This window comes from Enoplosus armatus, chromosome 7 (genome assembly GCF_043641665.1).
Source record: "Enoplosus armatus isolate fEnoArm2 chromosome 7, fEnoArm2.hap1, whole genome shotgun sequence".
NCBI lineage: Eukaryota > Metazoa > Chordata > Actinopteri > Centrarchiformes > Enoplosidae > Enoplosus > Enoplosus armatus.
In genome coordinates this window covers 14419582-14435000 of record NC_092186.1, presented here as the reverse complement: position 1 = coordinate 14435000, position 15419 = coordinate 14419582, and the positions used below count along the sequence as shown (strand labels likewise).

At 41.9% G+C, this 15419-nt stretch overlaps 1 protein-coding gene across 1 annotated transcript; it reads right to left on the bottom strand.

Moving 5' to 3' along the window:
• Positions 1–6453: 6453 nt before the first annotated feature.
• Positions 6454–10119, bottom strand: loxl5a (lysyl oxidase-like 5a). Its single transcript, XM_070909529.1, has 6 exons — positions 9120–10119; positions 8167–8275; positions 7345–7482; positions 6959–7115; positions 6673–6768; positions 6454–6573 (listed from the first exon to the last, which is right to left on the bottom strand). Exons 1-6 carry the CDS (start codon positions 10117–10119, stop codon positions 6454–6456), a joined length of 1620 nt encoding a protein of 539 aa, XP_070765630.1.
• Between the last annotated feature and the right edge of the window lie 5300 nt (positions 10120–15419).

Below are 15419 nucleotides of genomic sequence, written 5' to 3'. Positions count from 1 at the left end.
ATCAAGAAAAACAAACAATAAAAAGACGAATATTTCGACTAAAAGGTAATACAAAACACACTCTTGTGTGATCAAATGTTTTGAATATTGGTGCATAAAAGTACAGAATTCATTGTAACGCTACCATCCATGGCCACGTGATGTCGCCCTTGTTCAGCCAATTTTGTATTATCAATGCTATAAACAAGTCAGACTATTAATAACATATCTAAATCTGGATTTGTATGAGAGCATTTAATCTAAGTCTCAGAAAGCATCACAGTGGAAATAGCAGTTTGAGATATCAATCCCAACTCAAGGTTCACTGAGCTCACATCAACCGACCTGTCTCCATGACAACACAGCAATCCACTGATGATGACCTTGTGTTGGTTAAAACCTCCAGAAAACAGCTGAAGAGTGGACCTTGAGTTGAGATTGTTTTGTTTTGTAAATACCCCGATAGCCACACAAACTATAGTTCAGCCATCTGACGTCAAAACTACTGCTTAGTTCAAGAGAGAAACCTCTGGTTCTGGTCTGTGTCTGAGTATTCCTCTCCCTTGTCAGGAGACAGGGCACCATTTAATTCACACACACACACACACACACACACACACACACACACACACACACACACACACACACAGACCTCTGTTTGGTTTTATATATATATATATATATATATATATATATATATACTGTAGGTTTTTACTGCCTGGCTGCAGCCCAGGATGTCATGCAGGTGTAAAGGGGAGAGGGCAGAGTGCACATCTCGTCTCCCTCAATTTATGAGATGCATTAACATGTGACTGACGTTTCTTGTCTCATTTTAAGGTCTTATCTCATATTGTCTCAATCAACCATTCCTCACTGCATGGCTGCATGTGGTTTAGATGGAAACAGTGGAGGTTTTCTGCACAGTTAGCTGTCTGTTTAAATCTATTGTTTGAGCTTCATGATTAAATAGGCTATGTATGTGTAATTACAGCTGTTTGAATAGTCGAGAATGCATGACTTTTACTTGTAAAGTATTTCTACACTGCAGTTTTGCTACTTTTACTAAAGTAAAAGTTCTAAGTACTTCTTCCACCACTGAGTGTGTATATGAGTGTGTAATTATTACTACAAAATGTATATACAGGTTTGCATTGTGCTGTATGAGTGGTGCAGGATTGCATTGCAGTGCAAGGCACACTGGAATTATCTTTGTATGTAATAAATTACTCCATATAAAGAGATTTTTTGCACATCTATAAATGGATAGAGTATATGTACAGTATATACAGCCTGCTTAGACTAACAATAATCAGTGAAAGAATATTATGTGCATGCCATTGCACAATGAGTATATTTGGCTATGTATGTGCAGTAAGAGGATTAGGTGTTTTATTTTACAAATATGAATTCCAAACTACTATAATTTGGAGAAAGATATTTAAATTGAATTTCAGTGGATTTAGCTGAAAGTACCCTTTGCCCACTGATGAAACATAAAAGAGAGTAAAACATCTTTGCCAATTGCCTTTTATAATGCTGGCTGTTTTTGTGAAGCGCTATTAAAATACCATTATTTGTATCCTCTGATCGATGAAACAACCTTGTTTAAAGCCTGAATGAATGAATGAATAACTCTGAACATTTGTGCCTCTTGCATTCAGGTCTGCTGCACAAAATAAAGTGTGAGTATGAGTGTCATCCTCTCACAAAATGTCTACAAAAGCATGAAATACATTTGCCCAGTCTCAATAACAAATACTGTACATGTACATTCCTCTCTTTTTCACACAAGAAGAACAGTTTGTGTTACAGGAGACGACAAAAAGTCTCATGTCTGCTCCAGTACGTGTATATTTTTATGTATGTCCCTGGAGCCATAAAGCGTCGCCCCTCGTGAAGCGTGACACACGAACAGATGTTTGGTACGAGAGGAGACACCTTAACATTGTCTGACACTCATGTGTGAAACCCATGAAACAATACGAGCATTTAGAACCAAATTCTACCAAAATAACTGGAAGTTGAATAACCCGTCCGCCCTTCACCCTCCCCTCCATCTCCTCCCCCTCCTTCCCTGTTCGCAGCCTCATCCGGGCCGCCTCCCTGACCGATCCCACTTCCCAGCCCAAAAATAATACAATAACAGGATTAATAACAGCACACGTTCACTCAGACAGCCTGCTGAGTGTTTTAATATTTACACAGCAGCTCCGGGAGGAAAAGTACAGGGGTCATTAGTTACACATTCTTCTGTTTGAAACAGGCAGAGCTGTTAAATCTGTAATGATGTGTAAATGGTCAGACTCAGGGAGTCCTCGTCCTGCCCAGGTAAACATTGTTTCCTCTTTCAGGATGTCGGACACTCGGCTGTGTAAAACCAGGAGGAGAGAAAACTATTCAGTCATTTCCACTGTGCTCACACAAGCAGCTTCTTCTCTTTGCTATAAACAAACAATTCTCTGAGAAGGTAAATACAGACCACATATCCAGACAGAGAAACAGAACATTAGTGCAGAGTTGGCGTCAAGTTATTTCGCTAATGATGCTTCAGACTCTACACACACACCTCAGCATGTCAGCGGTTACGTATTTGTAGATTTATATACTTCAGAGTCAATTTAACACTTTTAATAGTTCAGAACGGCTGTCACGAGCTGTGAATCAGCACAGTCTGTCTGTTCTTGTCAACTCAAAATAAAATTCAGATGGAAACTCAACTGTGAAGAATTGCCTCTCCATCTGATTGTTTGGTTGATTACCACCATGCCTTCCTATCATTGGATGATTAGTCATATCTGATGAATGTATTATTATTATGTCCTCTCATGGAGCTGATGTGTGAGCTCATAATCATCTAAAAGTGTTAAATGAATTCTGGAGGATGTTGATTTATATGAACACTGGCACAGCGTGGATTACCACACTGGCAGAGTTGGATTTATCACAATGAACTCATACTACAGTATGTGAACGAGCTCTGTTCAAACCAAATCAAGCTTTGATTATTCTTAATTCTAGTGAAACAAAAGTGTGATTCAAAATATATCCAGACATTTCCAATTGATATAATGGTACCACTAAAAAATAAACCTTATATTATATATTTAACTTGAAGCTGCACTAATCAAGATTTTTGTATTAACAATGCATCAAATCACTGTGTGTAATATGAATGGTCTTGCTTGTAATGACAAACCCACAGCAGTATCTGCAGCTCCCCTCAACTCTCCTGAACGTTTTGGCCTCTTTCAGCTCATTGCTTTGGTTTTCAGCCAAAGTAGGTGGATGTTTTCAGAATAAAAGCTCTAAAAAAAACCCCACTGTACACTACGTGCTCAGCACCAAACAGCATATAGACAAAGTTAGCGACTAGCTGGTGAACATAGTGGGGCGTTTAGCAGCTGAAGAGCCAGAGATTTCATTTAGGAGTTGGTGTTTAAAGCTTGATCTGAGGCCCAGAGTGGCGAAAAATTTCAGTTTGTTTTGATTTCAGCTTTAATGTAAGTGTCATATAACCTCAGTGAAGTGCTGAAACAAGCAAGTACAGAATAATAATGCTACGCAAAGGAAAAAGGGTAAAGGTTGAAGGGATCAGTATTGACAGTTTTGCAGTTTGTGTCTGTAGAAGGAACAAACTGACTGCCATAAAGTGTCACTGCAGTCTAGCCTGTTGGCTCTGACACTTGTTGACCGGGAGTCTCAGACAGCCAGGCCTCTGGGCACAGCCTCACAGACGGTCAGCCCGCGATAAGGATGGTTTCTGTGGTGCTCGCTGATGTCAGCAGTTTGCAGTCAGGTTTTCCTGGCCGTCTGCGGATCTGTGGAATTTCTCTCCTCCTCGCCATCTCCAGCGGGGGCAGGCAGGGGCGACCGGCAGCTCTGCCCATCCTGCACGCCCTGCAGGCTTAGCGCGTCGGCCTGCCCTGAGCAAACAGCAACTGGATCAGCGGAGGAGGCTCTGCTCCTGACCCTCTGTCACACTCATATTCACATCAGCGGATCACCTCGAGGGTTCTCTGACCAAAGATGGCGAGGGCTCGACAGAGAGGCCATGTTTGGATAAGAGGATGAGTGAAATGGGTTCAAGCCCTGTGTGGTGTGGATATCTGCTGTGCATGCACTGACATTCTCCTAATCTCTGATAATCTTTCCCATCTCATCGTTACAGCGATGGAAAGTAACCAAGTACATTTGCTCAAGTACAATTTTGAGGTACTTGTACTTTACATGAGTCTTTCCATTTTTATGCTACTTCATACTTCTACTCGCCTACATTTCAGAGGGAAATATTGCAGATTTTTAACAGATGTACTTACTGGTTACCTTCAGATTTATAATTTACCTACAAAAAAAACACATGATGAGGTGATGAAATACAAGTTCAAACAAGTGATTTCCAAACCTTTTGACTTGAGACCCCTTACAATGAAGCAGTATCTGCTTGTGGCTCCTTGTCATGTTTCATAAGTTGTTAGCAGTTCTACCAAAGAGTGATTTCTAAACTTCTCACATGGTTTAATTTAAATAACAGTTTGAGGCCTAAAGAAATAAAATTATCCAATATTTTACAAAAAGGCAAAGAGAATGATCCAAAAAATAAATACATATTGTGTAGCAGAACTTTATTTTTCTTCTTTCCGACACTATTAATCATCTCACGACCCCCCAAATGTATTTTGTGATCCTTTGGAGGGGCCCGTCTCATAGGTTGGGAACCACTGGACTAAACCACCCAACTGTTTATAAAGTGGTTAAAATTAGCTGCACCTAAACCCGCTACAACAGTAACATTCATCTTACACAGTACCCCTGTGTTAGTGTGTTTGAGTCTTGGTGCCTTCATAACTTGCAAAGTATAAAACAGCAGATGGAGATTCATCAACCCAGCAAACAAGAGCAAAACTCACAGCATCTGAGAAGCTGACAGCACACATGGTTGAAAACAGACTCTCACCACTATCATGAGAGGGAGTGGAGAAGTCAAGTACAGTAACAGATGCTGTAGAGCAGCTAAAGCAGCAGAGAAAACACACTCCGTGACCTCAGCTCCCACCTGCCTGCATTTTCATCTCATAAACATCCTGAAACTGTTTCCTTCTTTCATCAAGGCTTTGCATGGAAATGGCTGAAATCCTCCACTTTACAAGAACCACAAAAAGTTTACTTAAATCTACTTTGTTGAACGTATTAAAATAAGCTGTTATCTTCTACAAAGTACGAGAAGTGAGGTACTGTACTGTACTGAGTTTATACAGTCAAAACACTTTTACTTTCATGCTTTACATTTAACATTACAAGACTATGAAGCAATGTATTTGTGCTGGACAGTAAAGACCACTGTTGAAAAAGAGCACAAAGAACATATGGTGTTAAAAAATAGTTGCAGTGATTATTTATACATTTCCAAGTCCCAGTCAGACAGTGTCCCTAATAAATCTGGTGACAAAGTGCAAATAGAGCGAGACATTCCCAGACACCTCACATGGAGTTATTGCCAGGTGAATAAATGTTTTCTCACGACAAACACGCAACAACAGGCTTGTTGGTGTGAAGCTCTATGTCTTTTGCTGACATTTCCGAGAGACATAAACGTGCTAAGTGGAATTATTTCAGGTATTTCTCCAAGGTGTGTTATTCCAAAAGCATTTAAGAAATGTACCACTCCCCACGCTAATGGCCCTCAGCAGTAAATGTGCAGCGGAATGACTTCATGTTGTTAAATATTTGTTCAAATTATCCCATCAGTAGTGATTATTTAGATCGAATTTAAGGCGTCAGTCCTCAAACCCAAATAAACTTTATTATAAAACATAATAAAAATTCCGAACACCTTTCAAGCAATCAAACACCCTTTCAATAGGTTGTAAAAGGACAGACTAAACATGTGTGCTGTGGTAATATACACAAAATCATACACACCATACTGCTCAAAACGCATGCATGAGAGTATTTGTTTTTCATATCTTAACAGCACTTATAAATCCTTCACTCCGATACATATGTGGTCAATATTAAACAGAGGATCTTTTCTCTGACAAAACAAAATGCTAATAAATTTCAGTAGAGAAGAGCACCGCTGTTTTCTTTCAGTCATACAGTTTGACTGAATGACTTTACACAGCTTCCTTAAGAATAACAGACAGCTGACAGTACAGTCTTGCATTGCTTAAAAACCCACTAAAAAAATGTATATTCTTACAAATAACATAACTTAACACCTAGCCAGCTGGGCTGTAGCTACAATATATCATATGACATAAATACAAACAGATTAATTTATATAGTAGCAAATGTTTGAATGTAAAACAGCTGCACAGCAGAGCAGCAACTGCAGGTTAAGAGCAACAAGAAGGTTTCTGTGGGAAAACTTTCTTCAGGTCAGCTTCTGTGAAACAAAGAATAGACATCAGTGATGAGCTCTTCTCTTTGCTTCTGATCTTAGCTATAAGGAGTGACAACATTATAAAGACTGACTTACACAGTGATCCTGCAGTTTCTTGCCTGGACGTAGCCTCCTGTGTACCTGATGTCGCAGCGCACCTCATTGTTGGAGAAGTCGGACTCCTGAACCAGCTGAGAGGGGTTCACCGTCACCTGAGAAACAGCAGAAACAGCTGACGTAAATATTTTGCGTGAATTCAGTTAAATCGGATTATTATTCATCCTGTTCATAAAGCAGTTCTACGCTCGCACCTTGAGTATGTAGTTTCCAGGTGTTACATCAGTGATGTCGATCCACTGGCAGTCGATGTTGGCGTGATACGTATCGTAGCAACCAGGACCGAGCCCCTGAGAAAGATCCAAAGTCATAATAATGCTCTGTTGGCTTAAGGAAAGATTTAATTTGTATTTCCAATTATGTCAATGAAAATTATAGTAATTAATCAAATCAAATGAAATTAAACGACCAAACAAATATAAATGAATTGATAATGGATGGATGGATCAATGGGACAATAAATAAAGGAGGAAGACCGACCTGTGTGTGAGCAGTGCAGGCGAAGCGTCGTCTTACTCCTGGGTCACAAGACGTGTCCTCCAGACAGAAACTGGCCTTGTGTCCCTCAGCGACCTTCTGTCCAGTGGAGACGTCCAGCAAGTCATAGTTACTGAACGCCTCCATGCTGTGGTAATGCCTGGAAACATAGAGACAATGTGTCTCCGTTGTCTTGGTCAGCTCATATTGATGGTAAAGTGGCCAAAATAGGAAGTATTGTATGTCACGCATATATTCTTAAAAATGTTGTACTGTCACTTATTTTCGGGAGGAGTTGGGGATCAAACCTGCACACCCTGTGATTAGCGGACGACCCGCTGCACCTCCTGAGCCACAGGAATTGAATTGTATAACAACAGTGAACTCACTGGTGACAGCTGTGCCATTCCCACTCGTGTCTGGGCTTCACTGGGAGGAAGTCTGCTGTTCCTTGGTTCTTCACTCGCTGTGGGAACCGCAGCAGGACTCTGTAGTCCAGGTCCCTCACGCTCGGATGATTCGCGGACCTGAAATGGAAACAGGAAGGGAAAGAGCCCAAGTTTACCTCGAGTATCTTCACTATGAGCAGAGAGGACACGAAGAAAACCTAAACCGCTGAGACCACAGCTGAGGTTGACTCCTAACACCTTTTTGTTTGTGGTATCTTAACATCACATTCTCCTCCACACGCTGAACTCCTTCTCCTCCTCGCTGACCAGTTCACCACGGTGATTTACTGTCCAAGCGACAGAAGTGGTTTCTGGTCTTGCCTCAGTAGTTTCTGCAGTCACCTCAGGAATCCTTTGCCTTTCATTTCAGAGCTTCTTTAACTTGGCAAAGTGGCCGCTCAGATCAGAGGAGAGAATCTTGGGCGGTTGCCAGGTTTGTGTCCAGCCGCTCTGTCACTCAGCTGTAGCTTCCAAGTGGGACTGAGGCCAACACACATCCTAATGTGGCAACCTCAAAGGAATCCTAAATCATTATTTATTTATTTATTTATACATGTATAACCCATTGATTTTTGTGTGTGAAGGTATAACATTTTATCACACAATAGAGAGTGTGTGCATAACAAAATATCAGTCAAGGACAAAGAGCAACACAAGAATCACAAAAAAGAATTAGACTGGCTGAAATCTACTTATATCTTCACTAATTAACTGATTGAATTAATTGGTTTTGACTTGACAGATTAATATAAATAAGTGCACCTGGAAAGACAGTTCTCCTCAGCAGCACAACGGAGTGCGTACATCTGCACTCTCTGGATGTAAGAGGCAGCTTGGATGTAATACGGGTCAGGAACCAAGTCTGGGAGACCTGCAGAACAAAGTGAATCCACAACTTCAAGTTAATGTAAATAAATGCATGGACCAGAAATGAAGGAGGCGATTACTTTTTGTTAAGACTTTTGAAAACAGGGGCTTCAGACTGATTTTTGGGTCTTCAGTGTTTCCTCTGGAAAAGAAGAGGAAGCTTTTTAATTATATTCTCTGAGGAAGCACGTGCATACATAATCAGAACATTACCACGACCATCTCACCTGTATCTATGCAAGTAAAATATCTATCTGTATCTACTGATGTTATAAGAGAATATAGGAAATTGGACAGATTTTAACAAATAAAAACAACTTCAGTGTTTATGTTGCCAATGAACTGTGAGGATATCACGTTAAATAAGTAATTTTCCTTCTGATGCCTGAGTACACTTTACTCTAGAGTCTACCTTAATAGGACACTTAGCAGATTATTGAAAGGAGAACTTTGCATACTTTATAATAACTTTTAGTGGTAATTACTTCACCACTGCTGGCCATCTACTAATGAGTCGCTCCCTGTCTATCATCAGCCGTCTCATTTAAATTCTGCTCAGAGGCTCTCACACTGGAGACATTAGTTTTGTCATTAAGGGGCATTAACCCTAAGTCTCATTACAAATGCATTAAAATCTGCTGAAAAAGGGGGATTTAAAGTTTGTGAAAGTGAAAATGAGCTCGGGGCATCTGCTGCCTCAGCATTGCTCCACTCAGTGCTTCAAGGATGAGCTGTGATTGATAGGGCTTGTTGGTTTTAAGGTGTTATCAATTAAGAAATATCCCTTTTATTACAGTCAAAGTGTGTGTCAGTCTTTGTACAGTTTACATGTCTCCTGTCCGCCTCACCATTGTGGAAGAACCTGGTGCCATAGCCCGGTGCAGGTGGAGGGCGCACAGTGATCCTGTTTCTGCGGTCTGCTGGGTAAATATTATAGAAAACTGAGTTCCTGTGGTGAATACTGTGCGGGTCCCGTGGATCACTCGTGTCCGTAGTCCGTGCTGTATCCGGCCTTGGACGAGGAAAGTGTATTTCTACGGCGTTACTGGACAGAGCTGTGGGAGAAACATTAGTCTCCGGTGTGATTCTGGTCAGTGAGTGCACTCTTTGCGCGCTGCGGGCGTCTCCTAAACTGGTTTGCTGCGGGAGGCGACGTGCATTCCCACTATCCTCAGTGATGGTGACCCATCCAGCAGGTGATTCCCAGCTCTCAGATCTTATTCTGCCGCCTCTGTTGTGCGTAAAGTCCGGCGATCTTACCGGAGACGCAGTGGCCTGTTGTGCGCCAGCGTCGTGTCCAGGTGTACTCCGGCCTCCGCGTGGGACTCCGCTGCCGGAGAACTCCTGGGTGGCGGTGAAAGCGGCAGCGCTGCCGTTAGACGGCGCCTGTTGTGAACGGTGTCTCACAGCCACAGCCTCTCCCGTGGTTGCGAGGCGCGGTGGGGACTGACTGTGTCTCCCGGGTCGTCCCGCGGCGAGTAAATACTGACCCGCATCAGCACCAAGAACCGACGCATCCATTTGAATGAGGTCGTTGTGCTGAGAGCGACCCCCGGCAGCATCCTCGAGGTCTCCAGATCTGGTTCTGGTGGATCTACTGAGCGCTACAGGAGGGTGAAGTCGGTTAATACCGTTTTCAGTTGTCAATAAGAGCTGAGTGCGTCTTCTGGTCTGCGCAGGTGAGCGATACTGAGTCCCCGTGCTCAGCAAACTGTACACCTGACCGTTATTCTCCCACTGGATCCGGTGTCTCCACGGTCCGACACGTGCGCGTAAATGGTGCTGACCGGTGCCCAAACACACCAGCACCTCTAGAAGGCAAATTAATACAAGCACACACTTCTCCATGGCTGAAAGTGACGGTGTCTCTATCCGGTGAGCTCCAACACTGAGACGTTAACGACGAACATCTGGGTTTGAGGTGACGGGGTGGTGTTTTGAATACACTCCACTCCGTCACGCAGTTGCGCACAGCATCACCGCAGAGAAAGAGTTTGGGTTGAAACGTCTTCAAATGTTTGTAATGTGAGTTACTCTCAGAAAAAATCCATGCACCGCACGGAGCTGCTCTCATGTCAGTTTGACCGTTTCACCACTGGCTGGGCTCCATATTCGCAAGATGTAGGTGGAGAAAAAGTTGTAGCATATTCACTACCATGAAACATATCCCAAAAAGATGGAGGTGAGAGTAGGTGCATAGCAGCGTGGCCGCTGATTTTACATGGACTGAGGTGCACGAGTGCTTCTCAAAGTGGTTTCCGGGACCCAATTGTCCACTGAAGGTCCCGGGAAAGAAATTAGATTGCATGTTAATACCAGTAGGAAATGTCATCGCCTTTTATTTAGGTAGGGGCTGGTGGCACTGGGAGTGCATGTCTTTACTACAACCTGTTGTGTCTCCACACCGCGGCCAGGCCGACCTCTTCACCACATGATGGCAGTGGACCCTCACTGAAAGTCAGCGCCCTGGTGACTCAACTATTTCTATCAAAGTCTCGTGACTTTTGCGGGTGACATTACGTCACGGCAAGGTTTTTTTTTTATGAGGCTGATCAAGATAAGAAATTCTGGATCAAGATAAACCTGTGGTCCACTTATAACCGACTGGTCTTCGTGAATCTCACTTTGAAGTCAATTAACCTTCAAAACCCATGGAAGTCCTCCAGTGTTTGTTTACACAACAGGATGTCTGCTCTCCATATCTGAACTTGTGCAGTGTTCAAACTCAGGTCAGGTTTATATTTATAGTCCTTGTAGAGTTTTAAAGTGCTTGACATCCTTCATAGGCTACAGACCACTTACTCTATCCCCGTGGTATAGGTGAGCTCTTTACATTTGATATCTTATGTGCTTCACTTTCTGCCAAGTTATTGCAGGAGGCCTGAAGGAATCCTGCATAACCCATGTACAATACCAGAAAACAGTTTCAGGTAGTTCAGGCTTTTGTGGTGCACACATGATGATGAGGCTGTAGATTTTGGCAGGAAGTGGGTGAGAGGTCCACACCTTTGCCTTTCTTTTAGACTGGTAGTCATAGCATGGTGCCAGTCCCGAGTGCATGGTGACAAAGACGCACACTCCGGATTAGAGGAGGTCTGAGTGTATAAAACATCCTGTATCTGCTCCTGCACCAACTCTACAAGAACCCCCCTCTAAATATATACCTTCACACCCTGGCAGGCACTCAGAGCCTTTCAGCAATCTGTGTGAGTATAAATCCATGAGTGAGTGTGAGAAACAGGAGTAGGGGTGTGTGTGTGTGTCAGTCGTGGGACATAATCTCGGGGTCCAGACCTAGTTGGCTCAGGCGGGCTGTAACCGGATGGGTGTCATTCCTCCAGCATGTTGGGTGGCCTCTCACAGTTAAAGCACGTAAGGTCTCTCAGCCTGTGACACTCCTCCGTCCCTAACTCGTTGACACACATGATTTAAACCGTCGCCTCTCTTGGCACTAACGTCCCACATGTGGGATCTGACACCATCAATGAACACTGGCTTTGGTTTCCATCAAAACTGCTTTGGAGGTTAAAGGGGCAGGATTTCACTAGAGGCCTGTTTCTTTAAAATGTTCAGATATAACTGGATATTTGGTGGAGAAGTGAAGAAAAAGTCACCTTCACGAAATAACTATGATTGGCTCACTTGAGCAAGGCGCTCAACCCTACCTCCTGCTCAGTACTACTTGCAAATACTACATCCAGTGGTGAAAAGTAACAATACACACAAGTACTGTACTTAAGAACAATTTTTCAAAGTTTTTCTATCTACTTGACACTTCTACTCCCCTCCCTTTCAGAAGGAAATATTGTACTTTTTACTTTGTAGATTAAGATTTTACATCATTGAATGGTAAATGGACTGTACTTACACTGAACTCAGCGTCTTGCTCAAGGACACTTGGACAAGTGGACAGGAGGAACCGGGGATCCAATGTGATAATGAGTATGATGCATTGCTATTAAATTACCCAATAGTTGGACTTGGCTCTATCTTGACCAGTTGCAACATTAAAATGCTGCTTACACCCCAACATGGGTATGAAATGTGAGATATAAATAAAGCTTGCCTTGCCTGACATGTTAATGCATAACTAATAACAATGAAATAATGTATGATATGACACTAATCAGTACACTTTGTGTTACAATTACGTCTGTACTTTTACTTAAGTAAACATTGTAATGCAGGACATTTACTTATGAGTGTTTTTACTTTGTTTAAGTAAAATTAGCAATACAACAATGTGAAAATATTCGGTTGAAAGTAGAAATCCTGCATTCAATATCTTACTTATGTAAAAGTTCGGAAGTATTAGAAACAAAATGTACTTAGTAAGTAAAAGTATCAGCACAATGTCAGTGATTTTATTGTCATATATTACATTATTTGATGATTGTTGCTGATGCATTAACATGAGCAGCATTTAGATCCTGCGTCTGGTTTAGGTACAGCTAATTTCATACACAGTTTGGTATGTAAAATATTAATCTGCTAACTATAACTGCAAGATTCTCCGCTGGGTCTGAATGTAAACATGTGGATAGTAAACTTGAGTGTACATGCTGCAACACTGAGTGAGAGTTTTTCCATGTCAGTAATAAACCTCAGTGTCCTGTGACGCACATTGAGAAGAGGTTTGTGAATCCAAAACAAAGCACAGATGTATTAATTTATCCACAACATCAATCTCAATATTCACTTCTTGTAAACCCTGTTTCATAATGTCTCAGAGCAGCACTGATACACCTCCTGCATGTGATGAAAGTCATCCATTCATCTATTCCAAACAGGCACTTGACAGATATAAAAGCAAGAATGGGATGGCTAACACATGCACCTACACAAAGTTACACTGCGATGTTCTGTATGTGTGTACACTTGTAAACACTCTGAGGATCAGATACAAACATCATGAAAACAGAAAATAGCCCATTTCCTCAGTGTAACACTCTTCTCTCGGCCAGAACCATCATGTGTACCTGACATTACTGACTTTAGACAGGCCCGCACTGCTGATGGACGTGTTTCAGTCACATGATTCACTCAAGCTGTGAGGAATGAGGTCAGGTTTGTCCAGGAAAACGTCTAGACTGGATGTGTTTTCACTGTAAAGCAGCTCGGGATAATGTAGCCTCTGTTTCACACAGTTCAAATGGGCATGAGCCGATGTGTGCATGAACACGTACACACCACACGCAGCTGGCACACATAATGTTGTAAACCTTTTGAGTATGATTATATATGTATGTGTGTGTGTGTGTATCGTGGTTCATGTTTGTCCTCGGTGAACAGATCCACCTGTGTGCGTGCTTCCACAGCCATCACACACTCTGCTGTCATTTTTAGCACCGGGAGTCCAGGCCAATGTGGTTCACTCCACGTCCACCTGTTAGAGCGTCACAACAATCACCTTGTCACTGCATTTCCACAAGACACGCACATGACAGATTACGTGAACCTGCAGTTGATGTCATTAGCAACTGACAGTCAATAAAATTAAGGGGAGAATGTGCTGAATATAGATGCACTACAAGCTCCACTCTGGCTTTTCCAAAATGATGACAAGAGCCTAGTTAGCTGTTGCTTTCTGCTGCTTTGTAACGTTGGACTCAGAATGGCCCAAAACATTAATACTTTCTGACTTTCATGTCCAAATGACCCTTTGTTCTTCTAATGAAAGACATATTGGTTGTCAATCAGTGTTGGAAGAAGTACTCAGATCTATTACTTAAGTAAAAGTAGCAATACCACTGTGTAAAAATCATGCATTTAAAATTTTACTTAAGTAAAATTGCAAAAGTATCAACATCAAAATATGCTTAAAGTACACATTTTGCAGAATAACATATTTCAGAATAAAGTATAATAATTATATTATGGGATTATAATTATTGACGCATTAATGTGTGCTTTAATATTGCAGCTGGTAAATGTGGAGCTAATTTTTATTTATTTCTAAATATTTTATATATATATTACTTTATATACTGCTGGGTAGCTTTATGCATTTCCCCCTGGGGAATCATAATTTGTGTGTTGATTGTATTTTGTATTATTAATCTGAATCTGGAAAGTAACTAAAGTTATCAGATAGAGTAAAATGTACAATACTTGTCTCTGAGATGTAGTGGAGTAGAGGTATAAAGTAGTAGAAAATGGAATTACTCAAGTCAAAAGTATACTAGTACAGTACATGAGTAAATGTACTTACTTACTTTCCACCACTGCTGTCAATGTACGTTGGAAATGAGGAGGCCCAAAATACATTCACCTACCCGACCTGTTCTTTATTTAGCTGTCGTATAATACGCTGAAGTTCAAACTAGCTACTGTGACAGAATAAGGTATTCCCTTAGGGGAAATGAGAAATTATTCTGGTCTATTTATACATGTGGAAACAGGTGATATCAGCACATGCCTCTGGCCTCATGTGCTGTAAATCTAGTGCTAATAGCCTAAATCTTGTGGTTAGTCGATGACCTACTCAGACTTCTACTTGAGGGAAGCGAGGGCAGCTATTTCAAACCCCGGGGGGACAGATATAGGTGTTGAACAGAGCCTCTCCTGGTTCGAAAATAGATGCAAGCAAAATTGGCTCAACCTGGATGTTTATATTCTATGTCAGGTATTCAGATAATGACATTAAAGCTATCAAATGTCTTGCCAGTGAGATCACGTTCAGTAGGTTCATGAGCCACATGAAATCCAGAGTGGCCCAGTTTCTTCATATATAATCCTCGGCAAAACAGGCTCTGGTCACCTTCATCAGTGGCTCCCAACATGTTTGGCTTGTGTGCCTTTACAATGAGCAGGATCCCTCCTCAAAGGCTGAACATGCCGATGAGTTGCAAGCAGTTCAACCAAAACGTGACGTGACGTTTTTAGAGAATTTGAGATTTCGAAAAAGAAAATTTCTTCTCCCTTCCTGTCTTGTTAACTATCTTTGGACCTCTTGGGGGGTCCAACCCCCAGCTTGGGAACCATTGCTTCTGATCCCAGGTCTGAGATGAGAATCAACAACCCACACTTAAGGACTAATTAATACACCACAGCGTTACTCGCTTGAGGGAAGAATAGTTGTGTTGAAATGTCCATACAAGGTGAAATTGTCCCTACAGAGACACCGTCCAGGGAGGTCTAGGGAGTGT

Coding starts and splice junctions, on each gene's coding strand:
- loxl5a (XM_070909529.1), bottom strand. CDS start 10,119: ATGGAGAAGTGTGTGCTTGTATTAATTTGCCTTCTAGAGGTGCTGGTG. Junction 8,276..9,119: donor CACCAGGTTCTTCCACAATG/GTGAGGCGGACA, acceptor TTTGTTCTGCAG/GTCTCCCAGACTTGGTTCCT. Junction 6,574..6,672: donor CTGGAAACTACATACTCAAG/GTGCGAGCGTAG, acceptor GCTGTTTCTCAG/GTGACGGTGAACCCCTCTCA.